Source organism: Cetorhinus maximus, chromosome 6, assembly GCF_964194155.1.
Source record: "Cetorhinus maximus chromosome 6, sCetMax3.hap1.1, whole genome shotgun sequence".
Taxonomy (NCBI): Eukaryota; Metazoa; Chordata; class Chondrichthyes; order Lamniformes; family Cetorhinidae; genus Cetorhinus; species Cetorhinus maximus.
In genome coordinates this window covers 156,209,849-156,224,828 of record NC_135884.1, presented here as the reverse complement: position 1 = coordinate 156,224,828, position 14,980 = coordinate 156,209,849, and the positions used below count along the sequence as shown (strand labels likewise).

At 47.8% G+C, this 14,980-nt stretch overlaps 1 protein-coding gene across 2 annotated transcripts in view; it reads left to right on the top strand.

The window, feature by feature from the left end:
* Nucleotides 1-13,550, top strand: part of lrp3 (low density lipoprotein receptor-related protein 3) — a 52,400-nt gene extending 38,850 nt beyond the window's left edge. For both annotated transcript variants that reach the window (XM_078544700.1, XM_078544701.1), the window contains 3 exons: nt 2,355-3,441; nt 5,586-5,718; nt 10,528-13,550. In XM_078544700.1, the coding sequence (XP_078400826.1) occupies nt 2,355-3,441; nt 5,586-5,718; nt 10,528-11,391 (2,084 nt within the window). In that variant the 3' untranslated portion in view covers nt 11,392-13,550. The remainder of the gene's footprint in view (nt 1-2,354; nt 3,442-5,585; nt 5,719-10,527) is intronic.
* The last annotated feature ends 1,430 nt before the right edge of the window (nt 13,551-14,980 follow it).

Here is a 14,980-nt window from a genome sequence, read left to right as displayed (position 1 = left end):
GGGAGGGTGGAGGTGGAGGTGGTGGAGAGGGTGATTGCAGGTGTAAGTTGCATTTTATTCCCCTCCTAGTATTCTCCCTTTCTTTCTATAAGGTACAGCCTCCCCCTGTGCCTGGCTCCAGATTTACAAACCTCCCTTAGAAACCTTGTCCAAGTGACAACCCCTCAATAAGCTGATGAAATGTTTAACTGTGGGAGCTTTCGCAATCATACAGCTCAGAAAGAGACTGTCAACTCTTGGGAAGAAGTCAATTAGTCTCACTCTCCCCTGCTCTTTCCCCATAGCCCTGCAAATTTGTTCCCTTCAAATATTTATGCACTTTCCTTTGGAAGGTTACCATTGAATCTACTGGACTTTCAGGCAGTGCACTGCAGATCCCAGTTAATCTGTAAAAACACATTTCCTCATGTCGCCTCTGGTTCTTTTATCTTAAATCTGCATTCTCTGGATACTGATCCTTTTGCCACTTGAAACAGTTTGTCCTGTTTACTCCATCAAAGCCCTTTATTATTTTGAAAATCTCTAATATCCCTCTAAACTATTCTGTTCTAAGGAGATCAATCCCAGTTTCTCCTGTCTCTCCATAGAACTGAAGTCCCTCTTGCCTAATACCATTCTAGTAAATTCTAGTGTCAATCCGTGACTCAGTTGGTAGCACTCTTGCCTCTGAGTCACAGGGTTCCAGGTTCAAGTCCCATTCCAGAGTTTGAGTATACAAACCTAGACTGATACCCCAGTGCAGTACAGAGGGAGCGCTGCAGTGTTGGAGGTGTCATCTTTCAGATGAGACATTAAACCGAGGCCCCATCTGCATTCTTGGGATAGCTATGAGGATAGATTGGAGAGGTTGGGACTGTTTTCCTTGGAGAAAAAAAGGCTAAGAGAAGACTTGATAGAGGCATTCAAGATCCTGAGGGTTATGAACAGGGTAAATAATGAGAAACTGTTCCCACTCAAGAGCATCAAGAACTAGAGGGCACAGATTAAAAATAATTGGTGAAAGGAGTAAAAGTGAGGTGAGGAAAATCTTTTTTTCCCAGAGGGTGGTTGAAGGCTGGAACATACTTCCTGAGAGGGTGATGGAGGCAGGTTCGATTGAGGTATTCAAAAGGGAATTGGATTGCTACCTGAAAAGAGAGAATGTACAAGGTTACAGATATAAGTCAGGGGAGTGAGACTAGCTGGAGTGCTCTTTCAGAGAGCCAGCACAGACTCGATGGGCTGAATGGGCTCCTTCTGCACTGTAAAGATTCTGTGATTCTAGGTGAATGTATAAGATCCATGGCACTATTCTGAAGAGCAGAGCCAGTGTGCTGGCCAATATTTATCCCTCAAACAACATCACAAAAACAGATTATCTGGCCGTTATCACATTTCTGTTTATGAGAACCTGCTGTGCACATATTGGCTACTCTGTTTTCTACATTACAACAGTGACTGCACTTCAAAAAATACTTTATTGGCTGTAAAACACTTTGAGACACCCGATGGTCATGAAAAGCACTATATAAACGCAAGTCTTTTTTTAAACCTCTGCATTCTTTCTAAGAGCTTAACATCCTTCCTGAAATGTGAAGCTGAAAATTGGATATTGTATTCCAGCTAGAGCGTGACCAGTGTTTTATAAAGATTTAGCAGTCGACTCCTGTGTGTCCTCACCCAATACTGCACAAGTGTACTTCGCAGGAAAGGGTCATCAGAAGGGTGTTGGCATGAGTGGGAACATTCACTTTCCCCCCACCTCACCCATCACCAACTCAGTGGCATTGAGGCTGAATCGTTGCACCCTGAATGTAGACCTGGTTGATATCAGCTAACCCCAAAATGCTGTGGGAGAAGCTGCATTTGTTTCCTGGGGAGTACAGTATTATAGTGAATGGGGTACTTCAGGAAAAAAAAACTGGGCACAATTCTGGTCTCCATATTATAAAAAGGGTAAGAGGCATTGGAGAAGGTGTAAAAACAAAACTAGAATGACACCAGAATTGATGTCAATCAGACTGGGGCTCCTTTCTCCAGAAAGGAACAGACTGAGGGGTAACCTGATAGAAATCTTTAAGATGATGGAAAGGTTTGATGGGGTCGATGTAGAGAAAAAGTTTCCCCTTGTGGGCAAGGCCAGAACCAGGAGCTATAAATATAAGGTGTTCATTAATAATTAAATATGTAATTTAACAGAAACTTCTTTACCCAGAGAGAATGGTTAGAATGTGGAAGGAGAGGTTGAAGTGAATAGCATTGGTGCATCTTGGACGAAGCTAGATAAACACACAAGGCTGAATGGCCTGATTCCGTGCTGCACATTCAGTGTGCCCCCAGAGCATGAAGTACTGATTCTTTTCCTGTTCACACAGGGAGACTGGCTCAGAGCAGCTGCAAGTCGGATGAGTTTCTGTGCGGGAACGGGAAATGTATCCTGCGTGCCTGGAGGTGTAACAAGATGGATGAATGTGGGGATAACTCTGATGAGCAGGAGTGCCAAGTCCCTCCGACCATGCCCCTTACAAGCCTATGTCCAGCTAGAACATTCCATTGCCTGGTCGAGGATGCCCCCCAGTGCCTCCCGATGAAAGTTCAGTGTGATGGCAGCATGGACTGTGACAAGGGTACTGATGAGGAAAACTGCCCTGATACCAGCTGCGGCAAGAGACTGGAGAACTTCTACGGTTCCTTTGCTTCACCTGACTACTTTCGTTCTGTGCGAGACAGGGTGGAGCTGGACTGTATGTGGGTGGTGGACACACAGGACAGCAGGCACATTGTGCTGCAGCTGAACCTACAGCTGGGTTACAACGACAAGGTGCACGTCTATGATGGGGCTGGCGAGGAGCGGGGCAGGCTGCTCCAGACACTCTCCTTCCGTAACAACCGGCACACTGTCACCATTGAATCCTCGCGCGGTCAGATCACTGTTTCTTACCACACTGACCCTGGCAGCACGGGTCATGGGTTTAATGCCACCTATCAGGTGAAGGGCTACTGCCTTCCACAGGAGCGTGCGTGCGGTAATGACGGGGGCTGCTTCGCCGACACTGAGCGCTGCGATGGCTGGTGGCACTGTCCGAATGGCAAGGATGAGGAGAACTGCGCTGCCTGCCAAAAGGATGAGTACCCGTGTGGGGGTACTAGCGGCATGTGCTACCCACTGGCGGACCGCTGCAACAACCAGAAGAACTGCCCCGATGGCTCTGACGAGAAAAACTGCTTCTCCTGCCAGCCGGGGAACTTCCACTGCGGCACCAAGATCTGCATCTTTGAGCAATGGCGTTGTGATGGCCAGGAGGATTGCCAGGATGGCAGCGACGAACAGAACTGCCTGGTGGTGGTGCCGAGGAAAGTGATCACAGCCGCCCTGATTGGGAGCCTGATATGTGGCCTGCTGCTTGTTATTGCCTTGGGGTGTGCGTTTAAACTGTACTCCCTCCGAACTCGCGAATACAGGTACTGTAACCAGAGCAGCTTGGAGTCCGCGCATTTCCATCCTAGTCACACATGCAGTTAGGTTTAATTAACCATCAATTGAACAAAGTTTTGTAAAAAGAATGTTCATGAAAAATATTCATCTGTAGGAGAGAAGGCAGATCAGAACAAGGGAGCCCTTATTGGGAAGGCTGAGGGACCTTGGTTTCTTGTCTCATTTGAAGTGCTGACGCTCCGACAGTGCGGTGCTCCCCCAGTGCTGACCCTCCAACAATGTGGTGCTCCCTCAGGGCTGACCCTCCGACAGTGCGGTGCTCCCTCAGGGCTTACCCTCCGACAGTGCGGTGCTCCCTCAGTGCTGACTCTCCGACAATGCAACACTCCCTCAGGGCTGACCCTCCGACAGTGCAGCACTCCTTCAAGACTGAGCCCCTGACAGCACGGGGCTCCTTCAATACTGACCCTCTGACAGTGTGGCACTCCCTCAGTACTGGCCCTCTGACAGTGCGGCACTCTCTAAGTACTGACCCTCTGACAGTGTGGTACCCCCTCAGTACTGACCCTCTGACAGTGCGGTGCTTCCTCAGTGCTGACCCTCCGACAGTGCGGTGCTCCCTCAGTACTGACCCTCCGACAGTGCGGCGCTCCTAAGGTACTGACCCTCTGACAGTGCGGCGCTCCCTCAGTACTGACCCTCCGAGAGTGCAGCACTCCCTCAGTACTGACCCTCCGATAGTGTGGTGCTCCCTCAGTGCTAACCCTCCGACAGTGCGGCGCTCCTTCAAGACTGACTCTCTGACAGTGCAGCACTCCCTCAGTACTGACCCTCTGACAGTGCGGCGCCCCCACAGTACTGACCCTCCGACAGTGCGGTGCTCCCTCAGTACTGACCCTCCGACAGTGCAGCACTCCTTCAAGACTGACCCCTTGACAGCACGGGGCTCCTTCAATACTGACCCTCTGACAGTGTGGCACTCCCTCAGTACTGGCCCTCTGACAGTGCGGCACTCTCTAAGTACTGACCCTCTGACAGTGTGGCACTCCCTCAGTACTGACCCTCCGACAGTGCGGTGCTCCCTCAGTACTGACCCTCCGACAGTGCGGCGCTCCCATAGCACTGACCATCCGACAGTGCGGCTCACCCTCAGCGCTGACTCTCTGAGAGTGCAGCACTCCCTCAGTACTGACCCTCCGATAGTGCGGTGCTCCCTCAGTGCTAACCCTCCGACAGTGCGGCGCTCCCTCAGTACTGACCCTCTGACAGTGCGGCGCTCCTTCAAGACTAACCCTCTGACAGTGCTGCACTCCCTCAGTACTGACCCTCTGACAGTGCAGCACTCCCTCAGTACTGACCCTCTGACAGTGCGGCGCCCCCTCAGTACTGACCCCCCGACAGTGCGGCGCTCTCTCAGTGCTGACTTCTGACAGTGCGATGCTCTCTCAGTGCTGATTCTCTGACAGTGAGACGCTCTCTCAGTGCTGACTCTCTGACAGTGCGACACTCTCTCAGTGCTGACTCTCTGACAGTGTGACGCTCTCTCAGTGCTGACTGTCTGACAGTGTGACGCTCTCTCAGTGCTGACTCTCTGACAGTGCGACGCTCTCTCAGTGCTGACTCTCTGACAGTGCGACGCTCTCCCAGTGCTGACTCTCTGACAGTGCGACGCTCTCTCAGTGCTGACTCTCTGACAGTGCGACGCTCTCTCAGTGCTGACTCTCTGACAGTGCGACGCTGTCCCAGTGCTGACTCTCTGACAGTGCGACGCTCTCTCAGTGCTGACTCTCTGACAGTGCGACGCTCTCTCAGTGCTGACTCTCTGACAGTGTGACGCTCTCTCAGTGCTGACTCTCTGACAGTGCGACGCTCTCTCAGTGCTGACTCTCTGACAGTGCGATGCTCCCTCAGTGCTGACTCTGACAGTGCGACGCTCTCTCAGTGCTGACTCTCTGACAGGGCGCCACTTCCTCAGTTCCGGCCCTCTGATAGTGCGGGGCTCCCCTTGATTCCGGCCCTCCCTCAGTGCCGCGCTCCCCTCTGGTTCCAACCCTCAGTACTGTGCTAGTGTGTCAGTCTGATTATGTGGAACCGAGTTAGATTTTTTTGAAATTATATTAACTTAACCACAACTATTCCTTTTACAGATCAGCTTTCCTTTTTGTTTTAGAGCTTTTGACACCCCTATGACGCGACTGGAGGCAGACTTTGTGCAGCGTGAGGCTCCCCCATCTTACGGCCAGCTGATTGCCCAGGGGCTCATCCCACCTGTCGATGACTTCCCTGTCTACAACCCCGCTCAGGTAGACCTTCTGAGTTGTTCTGCGGCTTCCCGTCTGTTGTCATTTCTGCTCATTGACAAATGACCCCAGAGTCAGATGAGGTGAAATGTTTTTTACATGTGATCTAGAATGTGCTGTCTGAAAGGGTGGTGGTAGTGAATTCAATAAGAAGCTTTGAAAGGGAATTGATGAAATACTTGAAGGGGCAAATTTGTCAGGGCCATGGAGAAAGAATAGGACAGTGGGACTAATAGGATGGCTCTTCGAAAGAGCTCTTACAAGCATGATGGGCCGAATGATCTCGTGTTGATTGGTTCTGTGGGGTCTGTCAGAACTCTTTTTCACTCCTGGTCTTCAAAAGATTTTAAATCCCTGATTTCTAAAGTAAAAGCATAATGGTGCTGGAACCATAAAACTCACTGTGTGCTAACACACGTACCTGCTCTTTTACACACAGGCCTGTCCTCTAATTCCCACATTTTCTGTTTTCATGAAGTTCCATATTATCCAGGACAAAGCAAGCCCCTTGTTTGGCATCCTGCACGCCAACTTAAAACATTCACTCCCTCCACCACTGACGCACAGTAGCAGCAGTGTGTACCATCTGCAAGATGCACTGCAGGAACTCACCAAGGGCCCTTTTACAGCACCTTCCAAACCCACGATCGCTACCACCTAGAAGGACAAGGGCAGCAGACACATGAACACCATTACTTGCAAGTTCCCCTCCAAGCCACTCACCATCCTGACTTAGAAATATATCGGCCGTTCCTTCACTGTCACTGGGTCAAAATCCTGGAACTCCCTCCCTAACAGCACCTACACCACATGGACTGTAACGGTTCAAGAAGGCAGCTTAACACCATCAATGCTTATATCCCATGACTGAATAAAAATAATGTAAAAAAACTTGATCCATATCATTCCAAATAATTAAACAGTTCATACTAACAGATGGAATTTGAGTTGAGAAAGGTGATAGCTTCATGTTCTTTTTTCTTATGATTTATTTTTTTGCCCTGTTCACCAACCTTCAACTCTGCTCAATGTCAAGATAAGAGAATGAGTGGACTCCCATCAGTACCGCCCTGAGCCAGCTCCTAGAAAACACACCATTGTGGCCCAGTGCGTGGGGTGTTAAACTGGAAAGAGAAGAGAGTTTAAATTCCACACCAGTTTAAAAAAAGATCTGGGAATAAAAAGCTGCTTTAAATAAAAGTAACCATGAAATTATTGGTAAAAGCAAAATACTGCGGATGCTGGAAATCTGAAATAAAAACAAAAAGTGCTGGTAAAACTCAGATCTGGCAGCATCTGTGGAGAGGGAAACAGAGTTAGCGTTTTGAGTCCATATGACTTCTTCAGAGCTCACGTGAAATTATTGGATTGTCTTAAAAACCAACCTGGTTCACTAAACTCTGTTGTGATTCAGTTGGTAGCACTCTCGCCTTTGAGTCACAAGTTCCATGTTCAAGTCCCACTCCAGGATTTGAGCATAAAAATCAAGGCTGGCACTCTAGTGCAGTACTGAGGGAGAGCCGGACTGTCGATGTGCTATCATTCAGATGATACATTAAACTGAGGTCACTTCTGCCTGCTCAGGTGGGTGTAAAAGAACCCACAGCACTATTTCAGAGAAGATCCAGGGAGTTTCCCCCAGTGCCTTGGCTAATATTTATCCCTCAATCAACATCACAAATACAGATTATCTGGTCATTATCACTTTGATGTTTGTGGGAGCTTGCTGTGCACAAATTGGTTGCCATGGTTCCTACCACAGTAACTGTACTTCAAAAGATACTAAAAGAGGCTTATAAAGTTGCCAAAAAAGTAGTAATCCTGAGGGAGCATTTTAGAATTCAGCAAAGGAGGACCAAGAAACTGACAAAGAAAAAATAGAATATGAAGTAAACTAGCGAGAAACTTAAGCAGTAAACAGTAATAGCTTATATGGGTATGTAAAAAGGAAAAGATTAACAAAGACAAATGTGGGCCCAGAAGAAGCAGAGACAGGAGAATTTATAATGGGGAATAAGGAAATGGCAGAGAAACTAAACAAATACTTTGTGTCTGTCTTCATGGAGGAAGATACAAGAAACCTCCCTGAAATACTGGAGAACCAAGGGACTAACGAGAATGTGGAACTGAAAGAAATTATTATTCGTAAAAAAGTCGCACTAGAGAAATTAATGGGACTGAAAGTTGATAAATCCCCTGGATCTGATGATTTGTATCCCAGAGTGATGAAAGAGGTGGCTGTAGAGATAATGGATGCATTGGTGATCATCTTCCAAAATTCTTTAGATTCTGGAAGGTTTCCTGAAGATTACAAGGTTACAACTGCAACCCCACTATTTAAGAAAGAAGGGAGAGAGAAAACAGGGATGTACAGACCTGTCAGCCTGACATCAATTGTAGGGAAAATGCTAGAATCTATTATAAAGGATGTGACACTTAGAAAATAATGGTGAGATTGGGCAGAGTCAGTATGGATTTATGAAAGGGAAATCATGTTTGATAAGCCTGTTAGTTTTTTGAGGATGTAATTAGCAGAGCAGACAAGGAGGAAGCAGTGGATTTGCATTTGTATTCCCGAGAGCACAGTGAGATTGGGAGTAATATACTGGCATGGATTGAGAATTGGTTAATGGCCAGAAAACAGAGAGTAGGTATAAATGAATCATTCTCAGGTTAATGGGCTGTGACTAGTGGGGCACCGCAAGGATCAGTCCTTGGGCCCCAGCTCTTCACAATCGATATCAATGATTTGGATGTGGTGACCAAGTGTAATATTTCCAAGTTTGCTGATGACATAAAACTAGATGGGGTTGTGAGGAGGATGCAAAAAAGGCTTCAAGGGGATTTAGACAGGTTAAATGAGTGGCCAAGAGTATGGCAGATGGAATTTAATGTGGAAAAATGTGAAGTTACCACTTTGGTGGAAAAACAGAAATGCAGAGCATTTTGTTAAATGGGGAGAGATTGGGAAGTGTTGATGTTCAAAGGGACTTGGGTGCCCTTGCTCATAAGTCACTGCAAGTTAACATGCCAATGCACCAACAATTAGGAAGGCAAATGGATGTTGGCCTTTCTTGCAAGAGGAATTGAGTACAGGAGTAAAGATGTCTTGCTGCAATTGTGTAGAGCCTAGGAGTATTGCATATAGTTTTGGTCCCCTTGCCTAAGGAATGATATACTTGCCTTAGAGGGAGTGCATCAAAGGTTCACCAGACTGATTCCTGGGATGGCAGGATTGTCCTATGAGGTAAAATTGAGAAGACTAGGCCTGTATTTTCTAGAGTTTAGAAGAATGAGAGGTGATCTCATTGAAACTTGCAGTATTTAATTGGAGGAAATTTCTGCCTGCTCAGTACTGGACATTGGATCAGCAGACTGATAATTTAGCAATAGTGGAGGAGTTGAGAGAGGTGGCAGTGAAGTAGAGCTGGGTCTCGTCAGTGTACGTGTGAAAATAAACATTCTGCCTTCGGTGGTGTTGCCAAGGGGTTGCATATAGATGGGTCATAGGAGGAAACCAAGGATTGATCCTTGGGAGTCACCAGGGGTAATGGTGCGGGAGCAGGAAGAGAAGCCATTACAAGTGATTCTCTGGCTTTGATTAGATAGATAAGAATGGAACCAAGTGAGTGCATTCCCACACCAACTGGATTATAGTGGCGAGGTGTTGGAGGAGGGTGGTGTGCTTAACCATGTCAAAGGCGTCAGACAGTTCGAAAAGGATGAGGAGGGAAAGCTTACCTTTGTCGCAGTCACATAAGATGTCATTTGTGACTTTAATAAGAGCTGTTTCAGTACTGTGGCAGGGGCAGGAACCTGATTTGAGGGATTCAAGCATGCAATTCCGGGAAAGATGGGAATGGATTTGGGAGGTGTCAACATGTTCAAGGACTTTGGAGAGGAAAAGGGAGATGGGATGATAATTTTCAAGAATGGAGAGGCCAAGGGCTGCTTTTTTTGAGGAGAGGGGTGATGAATGCAGATTTAAAGCAGACAGCAACACCTGAAGCTAAAGAACCATTAACAGTATCAGCCAACTTGGGGACCAGAAGCTGGGTGGTCAGCATTTGAGTGGGAATAGGATCGAAGGAACAGAAGGTGGGTCTCAAGGCCAAGAGGAGCTTGAGGGGAGATAGAGAGATCCAAGTTCAGGCTAGGGCAGGGGAACATTAAAGGAAGTTTGGCGCTCAGGGCTAGTGGAAGGGAGGGACATGGCAGAGGCAGCTAATTAGATTGTCTCAATCTTAGTGGCAAAGAAGGCCATGAGCTTCTTGCACTTGTTGGAGATGAGAGTAGTGGGGAGAGGGGTTTAAGAAGTTGGTCTGTAGGCGAGAAAATAAGCTGGGGATAGCTTTGCATTTCAGGAAGATCCTGGAATAATGAGCAGTTTTAGTAGATGGGAGTGTTTTAAGGGTTCCAGCCAGATCTGCCAGTGGATGGGTAAACCAGTTGTCTGCCATATCCTTTAGAGTTACATACACCATTGTCATAGTGACCAGGCATTCGTTTTTAGTGAAGTTGGTTGAGGGATAAATATTGATGAAGACACTGGGAAGAACCCCCCCCGCCCTTCATCAAATAGTGCCATGGGACCCAAGAGGTTTAACGTGTCAACTGAAAGACTGAGTTTCTGTGTGGAGCCTGGCTGCTTGGTTGAGGTGGGGCCTGTGTAACTGTCCCCCATTGCGACTCATTGAGTCGAAGGAAAGAAGTGGGCCTACCCTGTTATACATTCTGGAATCTGCCCCGGTGTTCAGTGCCAGTTAATGATGCCAAACCAGTCTTTGAAAAACATTTTTCCTCTGTTTCCAGGCCTCTGTCCTGCAGAACATTCGCACAGCTATGAGACGCCAAATTCGTCGCCATGCCACACGCAGGATGTCTTCCCGTGGACGCCTCAGTAGGATTTGGAGCAGGTTCTTCCAGAGACCTAGGGGCTGGGGGCTTATCCCCTTGCTCACCCCGACCTCTGCCTCGACTGCCTCATCCTCCCATCTGGGCCGGAGTGAGATGGTGCGGAGCTGCCAACAACAGGAGAGCAGTCGGAGCTATGTGCAACCTCGAGAAGAGCCTGAATCAGACACTGACACAGAGACCGATCGGCAGGTTGGCGAGACCCCAGGGGCAACAACAGATGGCTTGTCAACCGTGGCCTTCGAAAACTCGGTGCCAAAAGTGTCCTCGTCCCCCAGCACAGACAGTCAGACGGAGCTGCAGACACCTTGCCTACTACGCTCTTCAAGTTCTGAGGAGACATGCATCACTGGCTTTGACTTCCCTCTTAGACGGTCATCAGGAGACAGCTGTGCCAGAGACGTCTGTAACCGTGACCCACTGTCAGGCAGTCCGGAGTGGAGAATCAGCAGCCGTCGACAGCGTTTTCGCCCAGGCCCTCGCGCCCTGTCTATGAGGCCCAGTAGCAGCAGGGTCCAGAGCTCTGTGATGGTGAGTATAACAGTGCTCGAGAGAAACCAGGCTAACCAGTCATCAGAGTCTGACCATCACCGAGACCCAAGACAGCAGAGTTTGACCTCGGCTCCTCCTGCGTGCAGGAGTCAATGCTCCAGTTGCCCAGAAACTGTGACTGAAAGACCTTGCTCCCTGTCAGTGCCTCGTCACAAACACTTCTGTGCCGAGACCCCATCGCCAGACCCTTCTTTCCAGACTCCCTTCTGACAGTCAGACCACAGGAGTGACGACCAGGTTCTGCTCAACTGCTGAGAAATCTCTTCATCTGCACAGAGACATTTTAAATGGTGAAACCTCTCCAATATTTTTATTGCTACAGTATTTTTTTAAAACAGTTGTTTCCTTCTTCAAACAACCATATAAAAAGGGGGAACCACATATCATGAAGCTGCTTTTGAATGTAATGCATTATATGTGAGATATGTGCTGGATTCAGCAGAGTCCCCAGTTGGAAGACCAGTTGCATTTACAATCACCTGACATTTGTTGTGTCCACACTATTATTTAAAACATATAGCCATTGTATGGCTTAATACATGGCACCAAATGTAGATGAGACTTTGAGATGTCCTATTTATACAGCCGAACAGTTATTCCTGAACAGTGCCAGTGAACCCTGTGAATACGCAGCAGTATGATTCCTAACTTGTTCACCGCTGCAGATCGCATTTTGGTTTCAGCTTTGTCATGAGATATCTAGGAAATATTTGGAGGATTGATCAAAATGTCGAGGTGATGGTGATTCTAGGATTGCAAAGTTCCAGATAACTTTTCACTGTAATGAGATATTTTAGTCCCTTTTAACAGGCAGGTTTGGCCAGATACTGTCTGCAGTGGGATGGATTATTCAGTTGTTTTTTTTTATTCGTTCATGGGATGAGAGCGTCGCTGGCTAGGTCAGCACTTATTGCTCTTGTTCAGAGGGCATTTAAGATTCAAGCACATTGCTGTGGGACTGGAGTCTCACATGTAGGCCAGACCAGGTAAGGTTGGCAGATTTCCTTCTCTAAAGGACATTAGTGAACCAGGACTACAATGGTTTAATGATCATCATCAGATATTTAATTCCAGATTTTTACTGAATTCAAATTCTACCATCTGCCGTGGTGGGATTCGAACTTGGTTCCCCAGAGCATTACCCCGGGTCTCTGGGTTACCAGTCTAGTGACAATACAATTACGCCATCGCCTCTGCCTTTCACTTTCTGTTTTTCTCAATCTTTTGTCTGTGTCTTTTTCTCCTTAGTCCATCTATCTGTTGCATTGTGCCTCTCTCTTTCTCTTCTGCTTATGTCTCTTCATCTGTCTCTCTACTGTTTTTCTCACCTGTGTGTATATGCCTGTCTCTTTCCTGTCTCCCTTTCTCTCACAGAATCTTAACAGCGCAGACGGAGACCATTCCACCCATCGTGTTTTTGCACCGGCTCCCCAATGAGCATTGCCTGTCCCATTCTCTCTCACTCCCTTTCTCTCGCCCTGTCTTTCGCCACCCTCTCTCTCTCCCCCCCTTTCTCTTTCTCTCTCCCCCCCCTCTCTTTTCCCCTCTCTCTCTCTCTTTCTCCCCTACCTCGCTCTCACTCCCCCCCCCCCTCACTCTCTCTCCCCCCTTGCTTTCTCTCCCCCTCCCCCCTCACCCCCCTCTCTCTCCCCCTCCCCCCCTCTCCCTCTTTCTCTCTCCATCTCTCTCTCTCTCCATCTCTCTCTCTCTCCATCTCTCTCTCTCTCCCTCGTCTCTCTCTCTTTCTCTCCCCCTGTCGCTCTATCTCTCTCTCTGTCCCCCATTTCTCTCCCCCCCACTGGAATTGAATTTACATTGTCACCGCCCACCAGCATTTGGACTCTCTTTACTGTCTTTTTTCCCTCTACTCGTTCTCTGGCTGGATTGAATTTTTGGGATGCAGCTGGTAAATCTGTAAATCGAACATCATACCAAAATTCAAATGGCATTTTGCGGAGGTTTGTGTCAGAAGGATAAAGAGATTAAAATGTGTTATTATGACACCAGGGACCAAAACATCTCCTGCAGTGAACCGTTCCTCCAAACAGCAATTCTGATTGTAAGTTCAATGATGTGCTGTCTGTGGAATTGGTGGGGGTGTTGTTTTTGAGCTCTGTCCTGTCATTGGATTCCCAACTTCTTGTGCTGTGATTCAAGTATTTCCCCTTTTTGATGCTAAAATTTACAAAATTGTCCAATGTACATTTCTACCAAGAAGGCAGAGTACTGTGCAGACACATAACTTCACATTAAATACTGTCTCGTCACTTAAAGTTGCTTCAAAGTTCTCATGAGTAATGGACCCTGTGGAAATTCTTGTAATGTCATTGAGAGTTCAGTTAAGTGCAACAATTAAAGTGAAAATTCCAGCATGTCTACTTCAATTGTGAAAAAAACCCAAGTTCCTTTCTAGATTCACTCCATCCAAACTCAGGCCATGTATGGAGGGAGCATTTTGAGCATAGCACTGAGGTACAGTACTGGTGGGGACGGGTCTGTCACTCTATAACACTATTGTACAGTACTAGTGGGGACGGGTCTGTCACAGTATAACACTGGTGTACAGTACTGGTGGGGACAGGTCTGTCACTGTATAACATTGGGGTACAGTACTGGTGGGGACAGGTCTGTCACTGTATAACATTGGGGTACAGTACTGGTGGGGACAGTCTGTCACTGTATAACACTATTGTACAGTACTAGTGGGGACGGGTCTGTCACTGTATAACATTGGGGTACAGTACTGGTGGGGACAGTCTGTCACTGTATAACACTATTGTACAGTATTAGTGGGGACGGGTCTGTCACTGTATAACATTGGGGTACAGCACTGGTGGGGACAGTCTGTCACTGTATAACACTGGGGTACAGTACTAGTGGGGTCGGGTCTGTCACTGTATAACACTGGGGTACAGTACTGGCGGGAACAGGTCTGTCACTGTATAACACTGGGGTACAGTACTGGTGGAGACAGGTCTGTCACTGTACAACACTGGGGTACTGTACTGGTGGGGATGGGTCTATCACTGTATAACACTGGGGTACAGTACTGGTGGGGACAGGTCTGTCACTGTATAACACCGGGGTGCAGTACTGGTGGGGATGGGTCTGTCACTGTATAACACTGGGGTACAGTACTGGTGGGGACGGGTCTGTCACTGTATAACACTGGGGTACAGTACTGGTGGGGTCTGTCACTGTATAACACTGGGGTACAGTACTGGTGGGGACGGGTCTGTCACTGTATAACACTGGGGTACAGTACTGGTGGGGACAGGTCTGTCACTGTATAACACTGGGGTACAGTACTGGTGGGGATGTATCTTTCACTGTATAACACTGGGGTACAGTACTGGTGGGGACAGGTCTGTCACTGTATAATACTGGGGTACAGTACTGGTGGGGATAGGTCTGTCACTGTATAACACTGGGGTATTGTACTGATGGGGACTGGTCTGTCACTGTATAACACGGGTACAGTACCGGTGGGGACAGGTCTGTCACTGTATAACACTGGGGTACAGTACTGGTGGGGACAGGTCTGTCACTGTATAACACTGGGGTACAGTACTGGTGGGGATGTATCTTTCACTGTATAACACTGGGGTACAGTACTGGTGGGGACGGGTCTGTCACTGTATAATACTGGGGTACAGTACTGGTGGGGATAGGTCTGTCACTGTATAACACTGGGGTATTGTACTGATGGGGACTGGTCTGTCACTGTATAACACGGGTACAGTACCGGTGGGGACAGGTCTGTCACTGTATAACACTGGGGTGCAGTACTGGTGGGGAT